General features: G+C 39.9%; 1 protein-coding gene across 2 annotated transcripts in view; it reads left to right on the top strand.

Moving 5' to 3' along the window:
- Positions 1–14938, top strand: part of LOC117939593 (gamma-aminobutyric acid receptor subunit gamma-3-like) — an 83392-nt gene that overhangs the window by 495 nt on the left and 67959 nt on the right. The window contains exon 2 of one of the 2 annotated variants that reach the window (XM_034865035.1): positions 37–191. In XM_034865035.1, the coding sequence (XP_034720926.1) occupies positions 37–191 (155 nt within the window). Of the gene's footprint in view, positions 1–36; positions 192–2767; positions 2800–14938 lie in introns of those variants that run through there. The other variant, XM_034865037.1, reaches the window with a different exon arrangement.

Raw genomic sequence — 14938 nt, 5'->3', positions numbered from 1 at the left:
CCTCCCCCTCCCCTGCCTCCCCCAATTTTTCCCCAGTTCGGATCTACTGGAATATGGCGACGACGATGAAGATCCCAACGATACCACTGTCAATCAAATGCTGGTTCCCAGGTCGCACCAGGAGGATGCCACACTTGTACTGAACAATTTGCTCAAGGAATACGACAAGACTCTGCGGCCGGACATTGGAGGTAGGGTTGTGCGGAATAGGCTAAAAACTAAGTGGAGTTCAGGTGCGGTGTCGCTGTCCAAGATGCTGATTGTTGGGACTGGAGCTGTCCATGGTGCTGAAACCAAGGACACTGGATTGAGGCTGCTTTCCTAATAGCGGTTTAAAGTAGGCTGTCTTATGTCTACAGATATACTGAATGTATTGTCCATTTTATACACATTAAGTTAAACTGAGGGTGGACATAGTTGGTATCTTTGGACACTTTTGGATGTCTAATATGGACTACAGTTTGGTACATTTGGACAATGTTTGGCTAGACAGCATGAGCGTGTAAGTATAACCCCAGGCCCACAGCCTGTTAACAGCCTTGTCTGGCAACTGAAGAGTACATCATGTTTGGATGGGTTTTCAGTTTGGATCATGCATAAACTACTGGTAACGACAATTATTTTCTACATCGATTCTGCGGCCAATTATTTTCTTGATTAACAATTAGTTGTTGTCTCTATAGAATATCAGAGTATAATAATTTATAATTTTCTAGAATCCAAAGTGCCTTCTTCAAATGTCTTCACAACATTTTAACTAACATGTTAACAAGCCCAAACCCAAATATACTGTATGTGCGTTACTATCATGACTGACAAAGAAAAGCCAGCAAATCCTCACGTAGAAAATCTGATTGGTAAGTAATTAGAATTCTTTTTTTTTTCATCATTTTGCGGTTAAAAAAGCATTGGAATAAGTATAAAGAACAAATTCCGGCAACAATTGCCAGGCAAATCAGAACAAATCAGGGCAAAAAAGCATACAGTACATTAAATGGTTTTGTGGGTGAGTAGGTTTTTAGATTCAAAACTCCCAACAGATTTTGCTGAATTGATTAATCTGGTCTAGGAGCCAGGACAGGAACAACAATTTGGTGATTTTTATACTTGTTTTGAAACACTAAAGATGTTTTTGTAGGTGAAAGTATCTCTTATTATAATGTCTTCTTAAACTAAATAAACCCATTAGATCATCTTACATACAGTGGCATAGGGGCTCTTGTAATAGCTCACGACAAGTAGAACTGTTTTCAGTTTTCCTTGTTTTTTCTGAGTTAATGGTTATTGTTTCTCATAATTGTATGCATTAAAAAATATAGCAATAGGTACCTTTTCCTATCTTACCCCTACAGGAAATTGTAGGGCTGACATCCTGCACATATAAGAAGGTCTGTGTGTGAGAGGTTTGGGGTGGTAGCTTGAGTCCAAATCCTTTTCTGATTGCACCCACATTATTCCTGCTATGCTTATGGTGCAATCAAAGAGAGGCAGGGAGGCTGGCTGGCTGCTAATCAAAAAGTTACTGGTTTGATATCCCCACTGGATTGACTGGGTTGACACCCTGTGTTAGGTGTAGTCACTACCATCTCAAGTCAGTTTGTCTATTCTATCTGAGCATTCTGTATATATACTGTATTTATATACAGGATAGTACCAGTCAAAGGTTTGGACACACTTGCTGTATATTGGGTACTGTATATGTATGTACTGTATGTAGACAAATACAGTGTATAGGCTACTGTATATGAGTCTCTGAGCTCTGTGTGTTGCAGCCTCGGCATAAAGACAACTTCAGTAGCTTTAATGGTGTCATGTTGTGTAACTCTGGGAGTTCAGTTAGTCTATAGGTCTTGTCCCGAAAGATTAGTTTTCTCATATTCCAATTTCTTTCTGCTTTGTTATCATTTTTTTCAGCATTTCTGTTCTGTGCATTTGTGATTTTGCATTTACAATCAGCAACCTGCTGACAAAATCAGAGGAATAGTTCCCTGATATGTGGAACCATTAGGAAATCGCTCTACTCAACATTTTTCGAATAAAACTTAACTTTTAAGATTTAAGTTTTGTGTGCATGTGCGCCAGCGAGAGAGAGAGAGAGAGAGAGAGAGAGAGAGAGAGAGAGAGAGAGAGAGAGAGAGAGAGAGAGAGTGAGTAGTTTGGCTGGCTGCAACAGAGACGCTTTCTTTGGCTGTACAAGTTTGGTAGCTTAAAATGGTGGAAGTACAAGGAAGTGGAACAGAAAAGAAATGGAACTCAACAGATAATCTGAATTGACAAAAAAAGGGGGTTTTGGCATTAATGCATGATGTCAGGCTAAAAGTTTGGATCCGATGCATTAGCCAGAATTAGCAGTTAGCTAAAATACTACGTGTTTGCACTGTGGCTGTGTGGGATGGAATAAAACAGCAATATCAGTTGTTCTGTTAAAACGAAGTGTGGAAGTTCACTGAGATGTAGAAAATCACGATAGTACTGTGACGATAATCTGTCTGATAAACTTCACCCGGCAGCGCCATTTTGGAAGAAAACTTAAACGTATTATTATTATGGTTTATTACCGCCACCAACTCGACTGGAATTTGGTAGAAAACAACGGAATGTATCTACTGTAACTACTACTATTACTACTACTGTTATTTAGGACATATTATGATGTTGTTTTCGAACGTTTCAATCTGCTGTTGAGATTACGTTATCTCTTTGACAACAACCGGTCACGTGAGTTTTACGTGAGCTTTACGTCTATTGAACGTGCTCACGTCGACTGCGTGAGGTACACGAGGGTTCTTCTGTGACCCGGTGAGTACACCTTCCGTTTAATTGCCAGTTAGCTGTCAGTTAATGACCTTGGTTTAGACAATGTGTGTGCTGTGGCATCGTAAATGTGTGATATATGTTTTCAAGGCTATGTGCATATGAACATTGGTGTTGGTGGGGAGTCATGGACCGGCTAGTTGGTGCAGATCGGTGCCATTCGGTTGCTAGTAACGGGTGTTCAAATTGTTTAGCTTGTTGCGTTTAAGCCACCTGGGAATATCAGGGACCGCCCCCGTGATTACGTTGTTTTTCCGACCGCTGCCAGCGTTCACGTGATGCGTGTTCTTCTTTTGTTATATTGGCGTTTGGCATAACAACTTGTTGCACGACTGCCACCAACTGTTGGGCGCAGCCTTGAGTTGTGTTATGTGCAGGACGACAGACGGGAAAGGACACGGATATGGTGTTGTTGTTATTTATAAATGGGTCTATTTGGGAATAATTTGAAACATGGTATGTTTGTGTATGTTTATGGGCAGAGGCGTTTATCCACTATAAACAGTTTATTGTCATTGAAATATTTTCATTGAAGCAAAGTCACCTACACCAAATGTGGAACTGTTAGCAAAATCTAGCTGATTCCCACAGAAACTGACATGAGTAATTATTACATTATGACATTTTCACTGGAAAAATGTGGTTCCGATGGCCGTAAACGCACCAAACGTGGTGACTAAAACTATTTGATTATGCCTGTGGTAATAATGTTGTGAGCCTAACTTATAGTAGAAGTTTAGAAATTTGTATACAGAACACATACAGTTTATAAAATACAATGTTTTATAAGAAACTAAACTACCCAACAATATATAGGCCTGCAAGTCCAGCTGAAATAATGAGATGATTAAACACTTGGCAGATTGATAGAACTCTTTATATTTTCCATCCACCCATCTTCATCCGCTCATCCGGTATCGGGTCGCGGGGGCAGCAGCTCCAGCAGGGGAACTTAAACTTCCCTTTCCCGAGCCACATTAACCAGCTCTGACTGGGGGATCCCGAGGCGTTCCCAGGCCAGGGTGGAGATATAATCTCTCCACCTAGTCCTGGGTCTTCCCCGGGGCCTCCTCCCAGCTGGACATGCCTGGAACACCTCCCTAGGGAGGCGCCCAGGAGGCATCCTTACCAGATGCCCAAACCCCCTCAACTGGCTTTTCTTTCACTCTAAAATGTGATGATCTTTCTGCATTGAGTACTTTTCCGCACATGATAATACTTACATACTTTTCAACTTCATACGTCTTACTTTAGAAGTGGGCTTTTTAGTAGAAACGTCTGTCTCAGCTCTGCAGGACTCATGGGTTTGAAGTCATTTTAAGGTTTAGTCTGAGACTACAACCGGCAGCTTTTTAAAGTTGCCACCTTCAAGCCTGACAGACTTTCATTTGTAACGACTTCAGTTGGAAGTTTTAGTAGAGCTAAGTCCAAATGAAGCTTCAGAAGACTTTGTGGAAAGACTCTTGTGGGAAAGCTTATCTCCAGATCATTAAAAGTGTTTAATTGTGGTCTTACGTTATTTAAAATGACCAAGCACTGAGCTTTCACAGGCAATGACCTGCTGGTGGGAATTGATTTTGTCCACCTCCGCCGGTGGCTTGCTTGGCTCCGTTCAGTCTGGCAGCAGAGGGGGAATCTCCCTCCAGCTCTGCTTCCATAATTAAGGATGACATTTTGATGAGATCCAGTTGACAAACCTCAGTTTCAGCCATGATGTCTAAGCAGAGTAAGGCAGAGTCTAAGCAATGTGAGGCAGCGGAAGCACACACACACGTAGAGATGCACACACTCGGAAGATGACGCTGAGTCAAAGACAGATCTGGGACATTTAAGTCATTGTAAAAAAAGATTGAGTTCAGTTGCAAACTGCTTCAATGAATCTCTGTCATACACGCACACACACACACTCACACTCACACTCACACACACACACACGCACGCATGCACAATATCAAAACAATTTTTTCCGTTTGCCTCTTCTTTTAAAGGGAGCTTTTCTCCTCTGTATTGCTGCATGTTTATCTGCTGCTGGCTGTGGAACCGGAGCACATACTGTTGTTTTAAGCATATTTGAGATTTCTGTATTAATTGGCTATTAATTCAATATTAGAAGCATATATGCATCTCACAGTGAAGCTTACTTCTTTGGTAAAAACAACCTCTTTAAGCTAAAATATAATATGGAGTGTCAGGGATGGTTGTATTGCCTTTTTTGTGTTGGACCTTTTTTTAAATCCTGTGTAAAATAATTAGACATGTATATGTTAAAATCAGCTCTTTTTAAAATTTGTCAAAGACTGGACATAAGAGGAAAATAGCAAATTGTGGTTTTCTGGAGTTATGTGCTGGACTATTTCTTGGCCAGGAGCAGTAACTCCCTGCAGGTTGCTTGGCAACCCAATGATGACAAAAGAGACTCCAGGAAGTCACTAGACTGGGTAAACCCCGCCCACTCTGCAGGCGATCTAATTTCGCCCTGCAGCTCGGTCTGGAAACCTGCATGTTGAATTCTCCTGCTTCAGTTCACAGTTTTGCGGGAACCAATCACAAACTGGCTCATCTACCTGGCGTGCTATTGGCAGGTTTAACACCATGACAATGGAGAAGCAACCAAGCAGCTCCTTGTTTATATTCAACATGGTGGCGGCCATCAAACACCACCAAAGCATAGCAACTCTACATAGATAGAGCAGACTCCCCAGACCAATGATCAATCTCAAGTCTATCGATCTATCTATCTATCTATCTATCTATCTATCTATCTATCTGTTGCTTCTAGCTTCATATTTAGTGTATGGATATGAGATTGATATTGATCTTCTCATCAAGATTGCAAACTAGAGGATTTCCCAAAATGTGGAGCTATTCCTTTTGAAGATTTGTGTTAGCCACACACTGAATGTAGGATTATGAATGCTGTATCACAAATTATCCTCCCACGTTATCTTGGTGACCCACTTTAGGTGACCACACTTTTGAATACAACGGATAATTTAATACTGCGATGGATAATTTGTAATGTACATTGTGTGACAATTTCTATGCTTCTGTTTGTCAAAGTTGTCTTTAAAACTAAAGCTAAAGAGCGAGATTTTGTTTTCAAAATGTCATACTAGCATAAGCTAACCATGTTATTTACCTTTTGAAACATGCTGCGTTCTTTAATCTAATGCACATATGAAAATTCAATAAGTGATAAAGGCTATGCTTTTCAAAACAATACAATTAATTGAAAAATGGCATTGCTAAACAAAAGCGCATTTAGCTGTTAGCACTTTCACTTATTTTCAGGCCTCTAATTGTCTGTTCATTCACTTTTCACTTTATTGTTATAATTACAAATTATAAATTTATATTACTTAGGAATCCATGAAACTGTCAAAAGTACAGTTCAGTTCAACAGCAGTGAAGCAGCACTTAGAGAAAATAGGAGTAGAAATACAAGATTCATCATAACAGGGTTATTATCTTAGTTCCCGTGTGAGTTGTCCCTCTGTCTCTTCCAGTCTTGTGAAGTGAGCAGCGAGCCTAATCTTCATACAAAGTGGGTGACTGGTCCACTTGTGAAAAAGCATCCCACATTTCCCCCGAGCAGAACAAGTGTTGAGTCTCACCTTAACCGATAAGAAGCAGTTCGCTTAGATGAAGATGAGATGCTTTTGTGTCCCTATTGTGTCACTTTTCTTTAGGATTTAAGAGTGGGATCAATTTGTGCGATGTGTGTGTGGTCGCCGTGTACTGTGCAAACACGTTCATGTGCGCGAGTGCGTTGGAGCATTCGCGAGTGTGTCCGTGTGTGTGTGTGTGTGTGTGTGTGTCCGTGTGTGTGTGTGTGGATCACCAGGGATTCAAAGACAAAACGGGTTGGAGTAGACGGCTTTGTATGCTGTGAGAGCTCTGGAGCCACGCACATGTTGAGTTAGGGAACCAGGGATGATTCAAGGAGTTTAATTAAGGTCTGAGTCTCACTCTTAAAATACATTTAACCAAGGTTAAAGCATCTTTTGTTGTTCCAAAACTATTAAAAACGCATAAGTATACTGATGCACTTAGCCTTCTCTTTTCAAAATGAAACTATATATCTGTTTCTGAAAAATTCTGTCTCTAGCAGGAAACCGTGGGCCAGGGCAAAGAGCCAGTCCATTAAGAGACGGACTAACGTGTTATTGGTTTTGGTTGTTATTGGATTTTGTCACTCCTTTTATTTATCCTTTGGAACTACAGTTCCCATGATATTGGGCGGGATGTACACAGAAAGTACTACTTTGCTGGATGGATTCTGTGAGTTACGCTGTGGGCTTGAGCCATGTTTTCTTTTTAGCGTGTATTTGTTTTAACAAATTGGCACCATTAAATGATGCCAATCAGTTATTAGCAGATCCTGTTTGCGGTTTAATCCCTCGTGTACAGAAAACTACGTCTACATTTCTTTGATACTAGAGAAAACTTTGGAAGCAGCATCTTTTTTCTTTGACTTCTAAGTGGAATTATGAACATTTATTTTCAACGGACATCTGAGTATACATACCTTGGAATGTGTAATTAAATCTAAAAATATTTTGTCTCAAGTCTGTGAGTTCACAAATACACAATATGACTCAGAGAAAGAATGCCATTTTACCCAAATTGTGGCAATTGGGCACTAAAAGTAAAGTTCCTTAGAGCCGCTGCTGCTCCACCTGCTGACTGTGTTCATGAGCAAACCAAATCACCGTGCTGGTTTTTAGAACCTGTCCCTTTTACCTCATGCAGTATCCTTGCCTCCAGTCTCTCCTTTCTTCTACCACTTACAGCTAGTTCAATCATTGAGAATTCATGTAGATATATTGCCACATACTAGCGGTTATTTGCAGGAAAATAAAAGCTGTTGTTACACTGCAAATGGTGCATTTAACAGCAGCAGCTGTTTGAATGCAATGAACACAAGAAAAAAACAGGCAAATAAAAAGCAGCAAAAGACATTTATGCCTGAAACGCCAAGAAATTAACAACATTAAAAAGTCAGGCCTGAAACAAGACGCTGTTTTTCACTCTGATCAGCTGTACGGTTTAGTGTCAGCCACTGGCCGCTTCTCAGTATAACCAGGTAGCAAATCCAGTTGCAGCTTGTGTGGGATCGCAGCCAGGGACTGAGACTGAATGCTGTAACTGTCCGTAAATAACAAGCTGTTGATCTACACTGACTGACCAGGTCGCTGCACTCATATCCGCCGTCGTTGACTCCCTGTAAATGTCAGGCGCTTGCAATTAAGTCTGTGTGTGGGAGTTACAAGGGAAAAACTGTGTGTTACTGTGATCTGCAAGCAGCTAATGTTTGTACTTGTACTGTATTTTTATCCATTTATAGTTATTCCTTTAACGCACTCTGTGTGTGTGTGTGTGTGTGTGTGTGTGTGTGTGTGTGTGTGTGTGTAAAGGAAAGGCCTTTGATTCAGATAAAAGCCTATGTGTGTGTCAGAAATAGAAACCAAAGCTGCTCAGACATCATTGGTTTGCAGCTGTTTCCTGTCTCTTTTTTATCTGTTTCTCTACCTCTCTTTTGTCCCTAACCCTTTCTCCCTCCATTTCTTCAAGACCCCCTCCTCCTCTCTTTTGGACTATAAAAAGTTATATACATCTCATATATACATTTATTCAAAGGTCAATAGAATCCCATCTTATAGATGTAACCTCCCCCTACTTACTATCAATTACTGTATGTTGCTACTTAATCCATGTCAGTATTTGCGGTCCAGATTTAAGGCTTTTTGGAACCCAAGTGAAAGTTTGACCCACTTTGCATCCTTTTATCAAAACCTTATATATCCGCTTCAGAAGTCATGTCAGATTCAATCCCTCCAAGCACGTAATGAGGAGAATGGGACATTATTTAGGCACTGCAACGTTTGCTCTCAGGGAATTCTACTCATATCCTTGTCAATTTTACGTCAGCAGTCCTACATTTTCTCCTTGTTTGATAAAAGATTTAGATATATCCTTTGTTTTATTAAAACACAAAATCAGTGGAAATTAGATCTGAATATTCTTTACTTAGAAAGTTCAGACTGGGTTTTTATCCTTTTCTGTATCCCTATGCCAAAAATAACCAGGGTGTGTTTGTCTTGCACTCAAATGCTGTGATATACTCTGACAAGTAGCTTTACTGAAAATGAATGGGTGTGGATGGTAGACAATGCAGAGTAGCAGAGTACATATTCAGATCTTTTACTTCAGTAAAAGCACTAAAAGCAACCTGCAAAAATACTCTGTTACAAGTGCATCGCAGTGTGCAAGCCAACAGGCTTTTCTGGCTATTCTGCAATATCCGTTTTGCCTATATACGCAAGAGGTCAAAATTCAAGTTGCAATTTTATGTTATAAAGAAGCAGTATGTAGTTAGTAAGTAGTATGTCCCAATTATATACATACATACTGTATGCAGCAGTACATATAAAAGTAAAAGAACAAGTGTGCGATTTGGAACTCACCCTCTGTATCAAGACGCATTGTTTGTTTGGTGATGTTTGGTGTTGTTTTATTCTATAAGACGCATCAGGCTATTTAATTTATGTAGCTTTTTTGCAACTGCTACAGGGTCCATAGACATGTTATTGTCATTTTTGATAGAGAGTCTGAGTTTTCTTTATTTTTTCCTGGTTTATTCTGGTAAACATATACAGAGGAATATATAAATGAATTAGAATGGATCATCTGTTGTACTCGCAGGCTGCAAAGTGCTGTCTATAGAGATGGAATTTATTGTAGGACAGCGGGGCTCTGTGGTGGGATGTTGTTCAACAAGTGTATTTGCTGATTTTTATTGCAATTTATTGGAGCCCCACCCCCTTCTACAAATGTAACACCGAGTATATTTTAACTGACCTACTTTTTTCTAAGTACATTTTTGAAGTACTTTTACTTTGTATAATGTATATTGTATTTGTATATATGTATAATAATATACACATGCACTCACTCACTACCGATCAAAAGTTTGCGGTCACTAAGAAATGTCCATTGCCCTCCATTATAGACAGAATAAAAGAGATCAGTTGCATTGTTTGATTTTTTAACCATGGCGGCAGTTTTCAGATTACAATATGTTCTGACATTGCAAAAGGGTTCTCCAATGTTTTCTCAGTTCTCCAATGTTTCTGATAATGGGCAATGTAGATATTGCATTAAAGATCAGCCCCCCCACTCAGATCAGCTGGTATATTGAGGGGACTTGTTGTGGACAGTTGTGGAAGTCCCAAAATGGCCGCTTTCATAGACACTACATCTCCCAAAATGTAGCAAAAGGAGGAAGTCCCAAAATGGCCACCTTCGCCTAGTCAAGCCTCAGGAGGTAAACTACGTGCTATCCCGTCCTGGCCTAAACCACCTACCGAGAAGTAGGTGAGATCCATCCTTGGCCAAGCAAATTACTACTGACAATTTATAGATAGCTGCCCCTTTGACAGACATGACCTCCCACAAGCATTCCTGTATGGTAAAGTGGACTGCTGCGGTGGAGGAAGCCTTCTGCCAGTTGAAAATGGTCCTGTGCTGCGAACCAATTCTCACAGCTCCACAACACCCTGTTCTCTATTTGATTAGGAAGTTGGGAAAGGAATTATGCTACAGTAGAGAAGGAGTGTTTGCCGATAAAGTGGGCTCTGAATACTCTGAAATATTACCTGCTGGGTAGACGGTGGACCTTAATGATGGACCACTCGCCATTGCAGTGGATGGCAAGGACTAAGGAAACAATTAGTTGGGTCAGTAGTGGTTCTTGGCACTGCAACCTTACAACTTTGCTGTTGTTCACAGGCCTGGATGGAAACACGGAAATGCACATGCCCTGTCCCGCCGGGTAGCATTGTGGTCCTCGTCCAACCTGCCGAGTCTCGGCTCAAAGGACGTTAAGGTTTTGGACTGTAAAACTGGACCTTAGTTTTGGACTTTGGGACTTTTAAGTTTGGATTTATTTGGAAGACTTTAATGAAGGACAAACCTGGCCGAGACGGAGCTAAACAGTTTGGTTCAGTGTTTTCCTGACCTTGTTTTGAGTTACTTTGAAAACTTGGATTGTAGAAAATAAACGTTCCATTCTTCTGTGATGTGTTCTTAGATAGATAGATTGATCGATCGATCGATCAATACATTTTATACAATAACCTAATCAGGGCTAGACACAGATGGTTAGCCTCTAGGACACCACATCTCCAATGCAGACAATTCCTAATGAAAGTGCTTTCTTTTAAGCAGCAAAAACTACAATGCAAACGAGCAAAGTACAGTCACATAAGGACTGTTTGAGGAAGTAAATATAAAAAGCTAGCTTTTTATAAAAAAACATTAATGCTGAAGTCCTCATTCTTCCCTCTCGACTGTCAGGTTAATAATGTCACCCTTGCCAGTCCAAATGATCGACTCTATCAGTACCAATAAAAGAGCTCATGCGTTCTCTGATCATATCTTTCAGTGAACACTCTGTTTCCCAGCCAGTCATACAAATCACACTTATACAACATACTTTATCAATGACTGAGTGAGTATAGTGTTATATAATATTTTTTTGTGGTATTTGCTGTGAACTCTGTGTTGGAGGTTTGACATCCTGACTCCTGATTTGATAATTACTAAGCTGTGCTTTAGTGTCTTGTGGAAAACAAACTGGCGAAGGCCATGTGTGGAATCATGCGGTTGAATTAAGCGTTCCCTGTAATTTCCTGTAAGGCAGTCAGTGCAAATTATTTTTCACATTCAGCTCAGAAATAAATGAAACCTGTGATATGAGACGTATTAGAGGGACATTCAGTCTTTAAAAAGGGTGTTTCTCCATGCTTTGGGTCAGTGTGAGATCCGTTTAATCTTGGCACTCATAAGGCAAGGCTGCTTTATTAGTATCAAACATTTCAGCAACAACGCAATTCAAAGTGCTTTACAGTAAAGACCTAAAACAGTAATACATATACAAACAGCTTCAATAGAATGAGACAGATATAAAGAATAAAAGTACTGTGCAGTGTAAGAAATGAACATTTACTTTTTTAATAGGCAGCATTATAAAAAAATTCTTCAGCCTTAAATCAAAAGAACTTATTTGGAGTGAACCTCCCGTTTTCTTGGAGTCTGTGGTACATTAAATCTGATGCTGCTTCCCCGTTTAGTTCTGTACTTCTGAAAGAACAACCACTATTGTAGGCTAAAGTAAGTTATACTTTCACATGGAAGGCATAAATTATATTCAGATTTATTTATTTATTTACATTGTTAAATGCTGAGCTATAGTAGACAAACATTTTTTGAAATGGTAACATGATCAACAACAACAAAGAAAAAATGAATCCAAATAAACCCATGTGGGCTCATTTGTGTGTGGACTTCTTTGGTAAAAGTCAGTTGTCTGATTGAAATGCCTTTCAGCTCAAATCACTAGATAAAGTTTATGAATTGGCTTAATAATTATGTAACAGGGGATCCTTTCCTCATAAGAACTACCCAGCTGGATCAAAAGCTGGATGATAAGGGTAGGTAAATAAATTACAATATTTAGCTATTTAAATTGAATACGTTTGGGTGTCTTTTGACAAAAGGATTTAAATTGACCGGTTGGAAAGTGTGGGAATTGATGTGCATTGGATGTATCACTAGTTCAAATATATGTTAAAACTTTAGTGACACGACTGTTTAATATTAACACAAAAAACCTGCGTGGATAATGTGTTGAATTCATAGTCCTCCCTAACTTTGCTTAGCCTAGCATCTGTTAGCACAATCAATACAGGAAATGCAAAGTGAGTATGAGCCACTTTGACATCTTTTTCCATAGGATATAGGAAGCACCACCCAAAATTGGAAACATTTCCGCTGTAGTAAAATAATTGCTCTCTTCACCTCTGGCTCAGATCTGGGTGGTCCTGGCAGGCCTTTTCTCCTTTATCCTTACATAGCTGACATTTGGCACAGCGGTGACCCCTCACCAGCTGAAAGGACAAGTCTCAGACGTGCCTCCATAATAATTCAATTAAATGACATTTCATTAGATGGAGAGGAGTTTAGATCCTGGCAAATGGTTCTCCTCACGTCTTAGGTAGCCAGGTTAGCTGAGCTGACAATCTCCTGCGGGAGGGAGGTGCAGGAGCTTCTCGGAAAAAAGGTGCACACACAGGCAGCAGATGTGAATAGATATACACTTGCAGATGCAAACACAAACTGGCAGATGGAGTACCCTTGTCTGATTATGATGCAAGGTTATCATATCATATTAATAGAAAACCTTACTGCATACAGTATATAATAAATAATGCTCTTTTTTTCAAACTTCTCTACTTCCTGAATGCTTAAAATAGAGCTACCTGCCAAGTGAGCACCAGTATGCGGACCAACATTTTTGCTAATTAATGGAGTTTCCTGTGCCTTTTTTCAAAAAAATAAACACACACTGTCTGAGTAGCCAAACAGCAAGCCTTGACCTGAAATTTAGCTTCTCTAAAATGTTCAATCCATCTCCAAAGAGAGTTTGTGGAGCGCTATAAACCCTCGCCTTTTATTCCTTCAGCATTCCCGAGTTAATGAAAAACCACAAAGGAACGGCCAAGCAATCGTGTAGCGCTTTAAAGCGCGGGGCTGATACCAAAGTGAAGTGCATTAGGTGGTAATAAGACCAAGCTGGGTCTGGATCATAGCTGACACATTTCCCATCCCTGTGAGCTCTAACCATTTAATCGATTTCCATCTGTGTCTACCATGTCCACTCCACTGCAGCCAAAGCACCGGTGGTTATCCATGGATTTGGGAGGGGTGGATAGACTTTGAAAATGTTGAAAGGGACCGGGCTGCATGCACCTGTGCCGTTTGAGTCTCCAGCTAAGCGCAGTTCTTTAGTGGAGCTGCTATGGAGAGCATTTTATTAGAGCTGTTTTTTATGTCTCATGCGTTTTTGGTGATACTAATTCTTTCTGATTGCACTAGATTTTTTTTAAGAGTTAACATGTTTATACAAAAGCAAATTAAAATAAGAAATACAATGAAATAACACCCCATTATCACAACACAGAAAACAAAGTTTGAGGTGCGTTACATGTCAGTATCCCATGGCCACAAAAAAATTCTGGATTTTAATTGGTTGGACGTTGTGGATTAAATTTTAGAAACCACAGTTTAACTGGACATCTATGACGTAGGTGGTTGTCAACTCCCAATCACAACTTTGGGGGGCGGGACCAGGGGCCTCCGTCATTGCTGACTTGACCTGATGGCAGCCAAGACAAATAGCCGATCCTATTAAAAACTTTTGAAAGATTTGTGATTGAGAATTCTCAAAATGACCAGGAGCCAATAACAAATATAACTATATGTCCCTGCCCAAAGCTGCCCCGCCCATGGCCATGCCCTGAGCTATGACTGGACAGTTGTTTTTCATTTTGACATAGACATTACATCTTCTCAAAAATGAAACTTAATGAAAACGGAGGGTTTTGCATTTAGAAAGCATTTAGGTATTAAAGACAATTAACTTCCTTTTTTTAACAAATGTTTTTTAAAATTTAACTTTGACAAAACAAATGTACACATAAAAATGAAATAAATGTTTTATGTTGACAATTTAAATCCTCCATAGGATTAGGCACAACCTATTGCAATCCATAAAATGGGGCTATTAGCTGCATGTTTTTGCCACTCTTTGGACACAGAAACAGATGTCATCTTTTCTGCTAAAATCTCATCCTCCACATCAGCATCAGGTATTAGACAGTTTCTCTTTGTTGTGGTTGCACCAAGGGAGCAAAACATAATGCGTAATTCATTCTTTTCCTGATGGACACAAAGTCTAATTAAGTCTCCAAAATGTCTCCAGCTGTGACAGATGTCTCCAATATTTGTGTTAAAGTGACAAAGTTGCTTGTGGAAGGAGTTGCAATGCCAGTCACCGAGCTCCGATCAATCTAATGTCAGTCTAACAATATGTTTGGGTGTGTGTGTGTGTGTGTGTGTGTGTGTGTGTGTGTGTGTGTGTGTGTGTGAATAAGCCGACAAATATATTGCCTCTTCTCCCATCAGAGAGGTTAAAGCATTAACCTCTGTCATGGCAGGCCCCCAACGCCTATTTGCATTATTATAAATATATATTCCGTCAATATCCTGGGAAAAGCCTGAG

The sequence above is a fragment of the Etheostoma cragini genome, chromosome 24, assembly GCF_013103735.1.
Source record: "Etheostoma cragini isolate CJK2018 chromosome 24, CSU_Ecrag_1.0, whole genome shotgun sequence".
Classification (NCBI taxonomy): domain Eukaryota; kingdom Metazoa; phylum Chordata; class Actinopteri; order Perciformes; family Percidae; genus Etheostoma; species Etheostoma cragini.
This window is presented reverse-complemented; position numbering and strand designations above follow the sequence as displayed.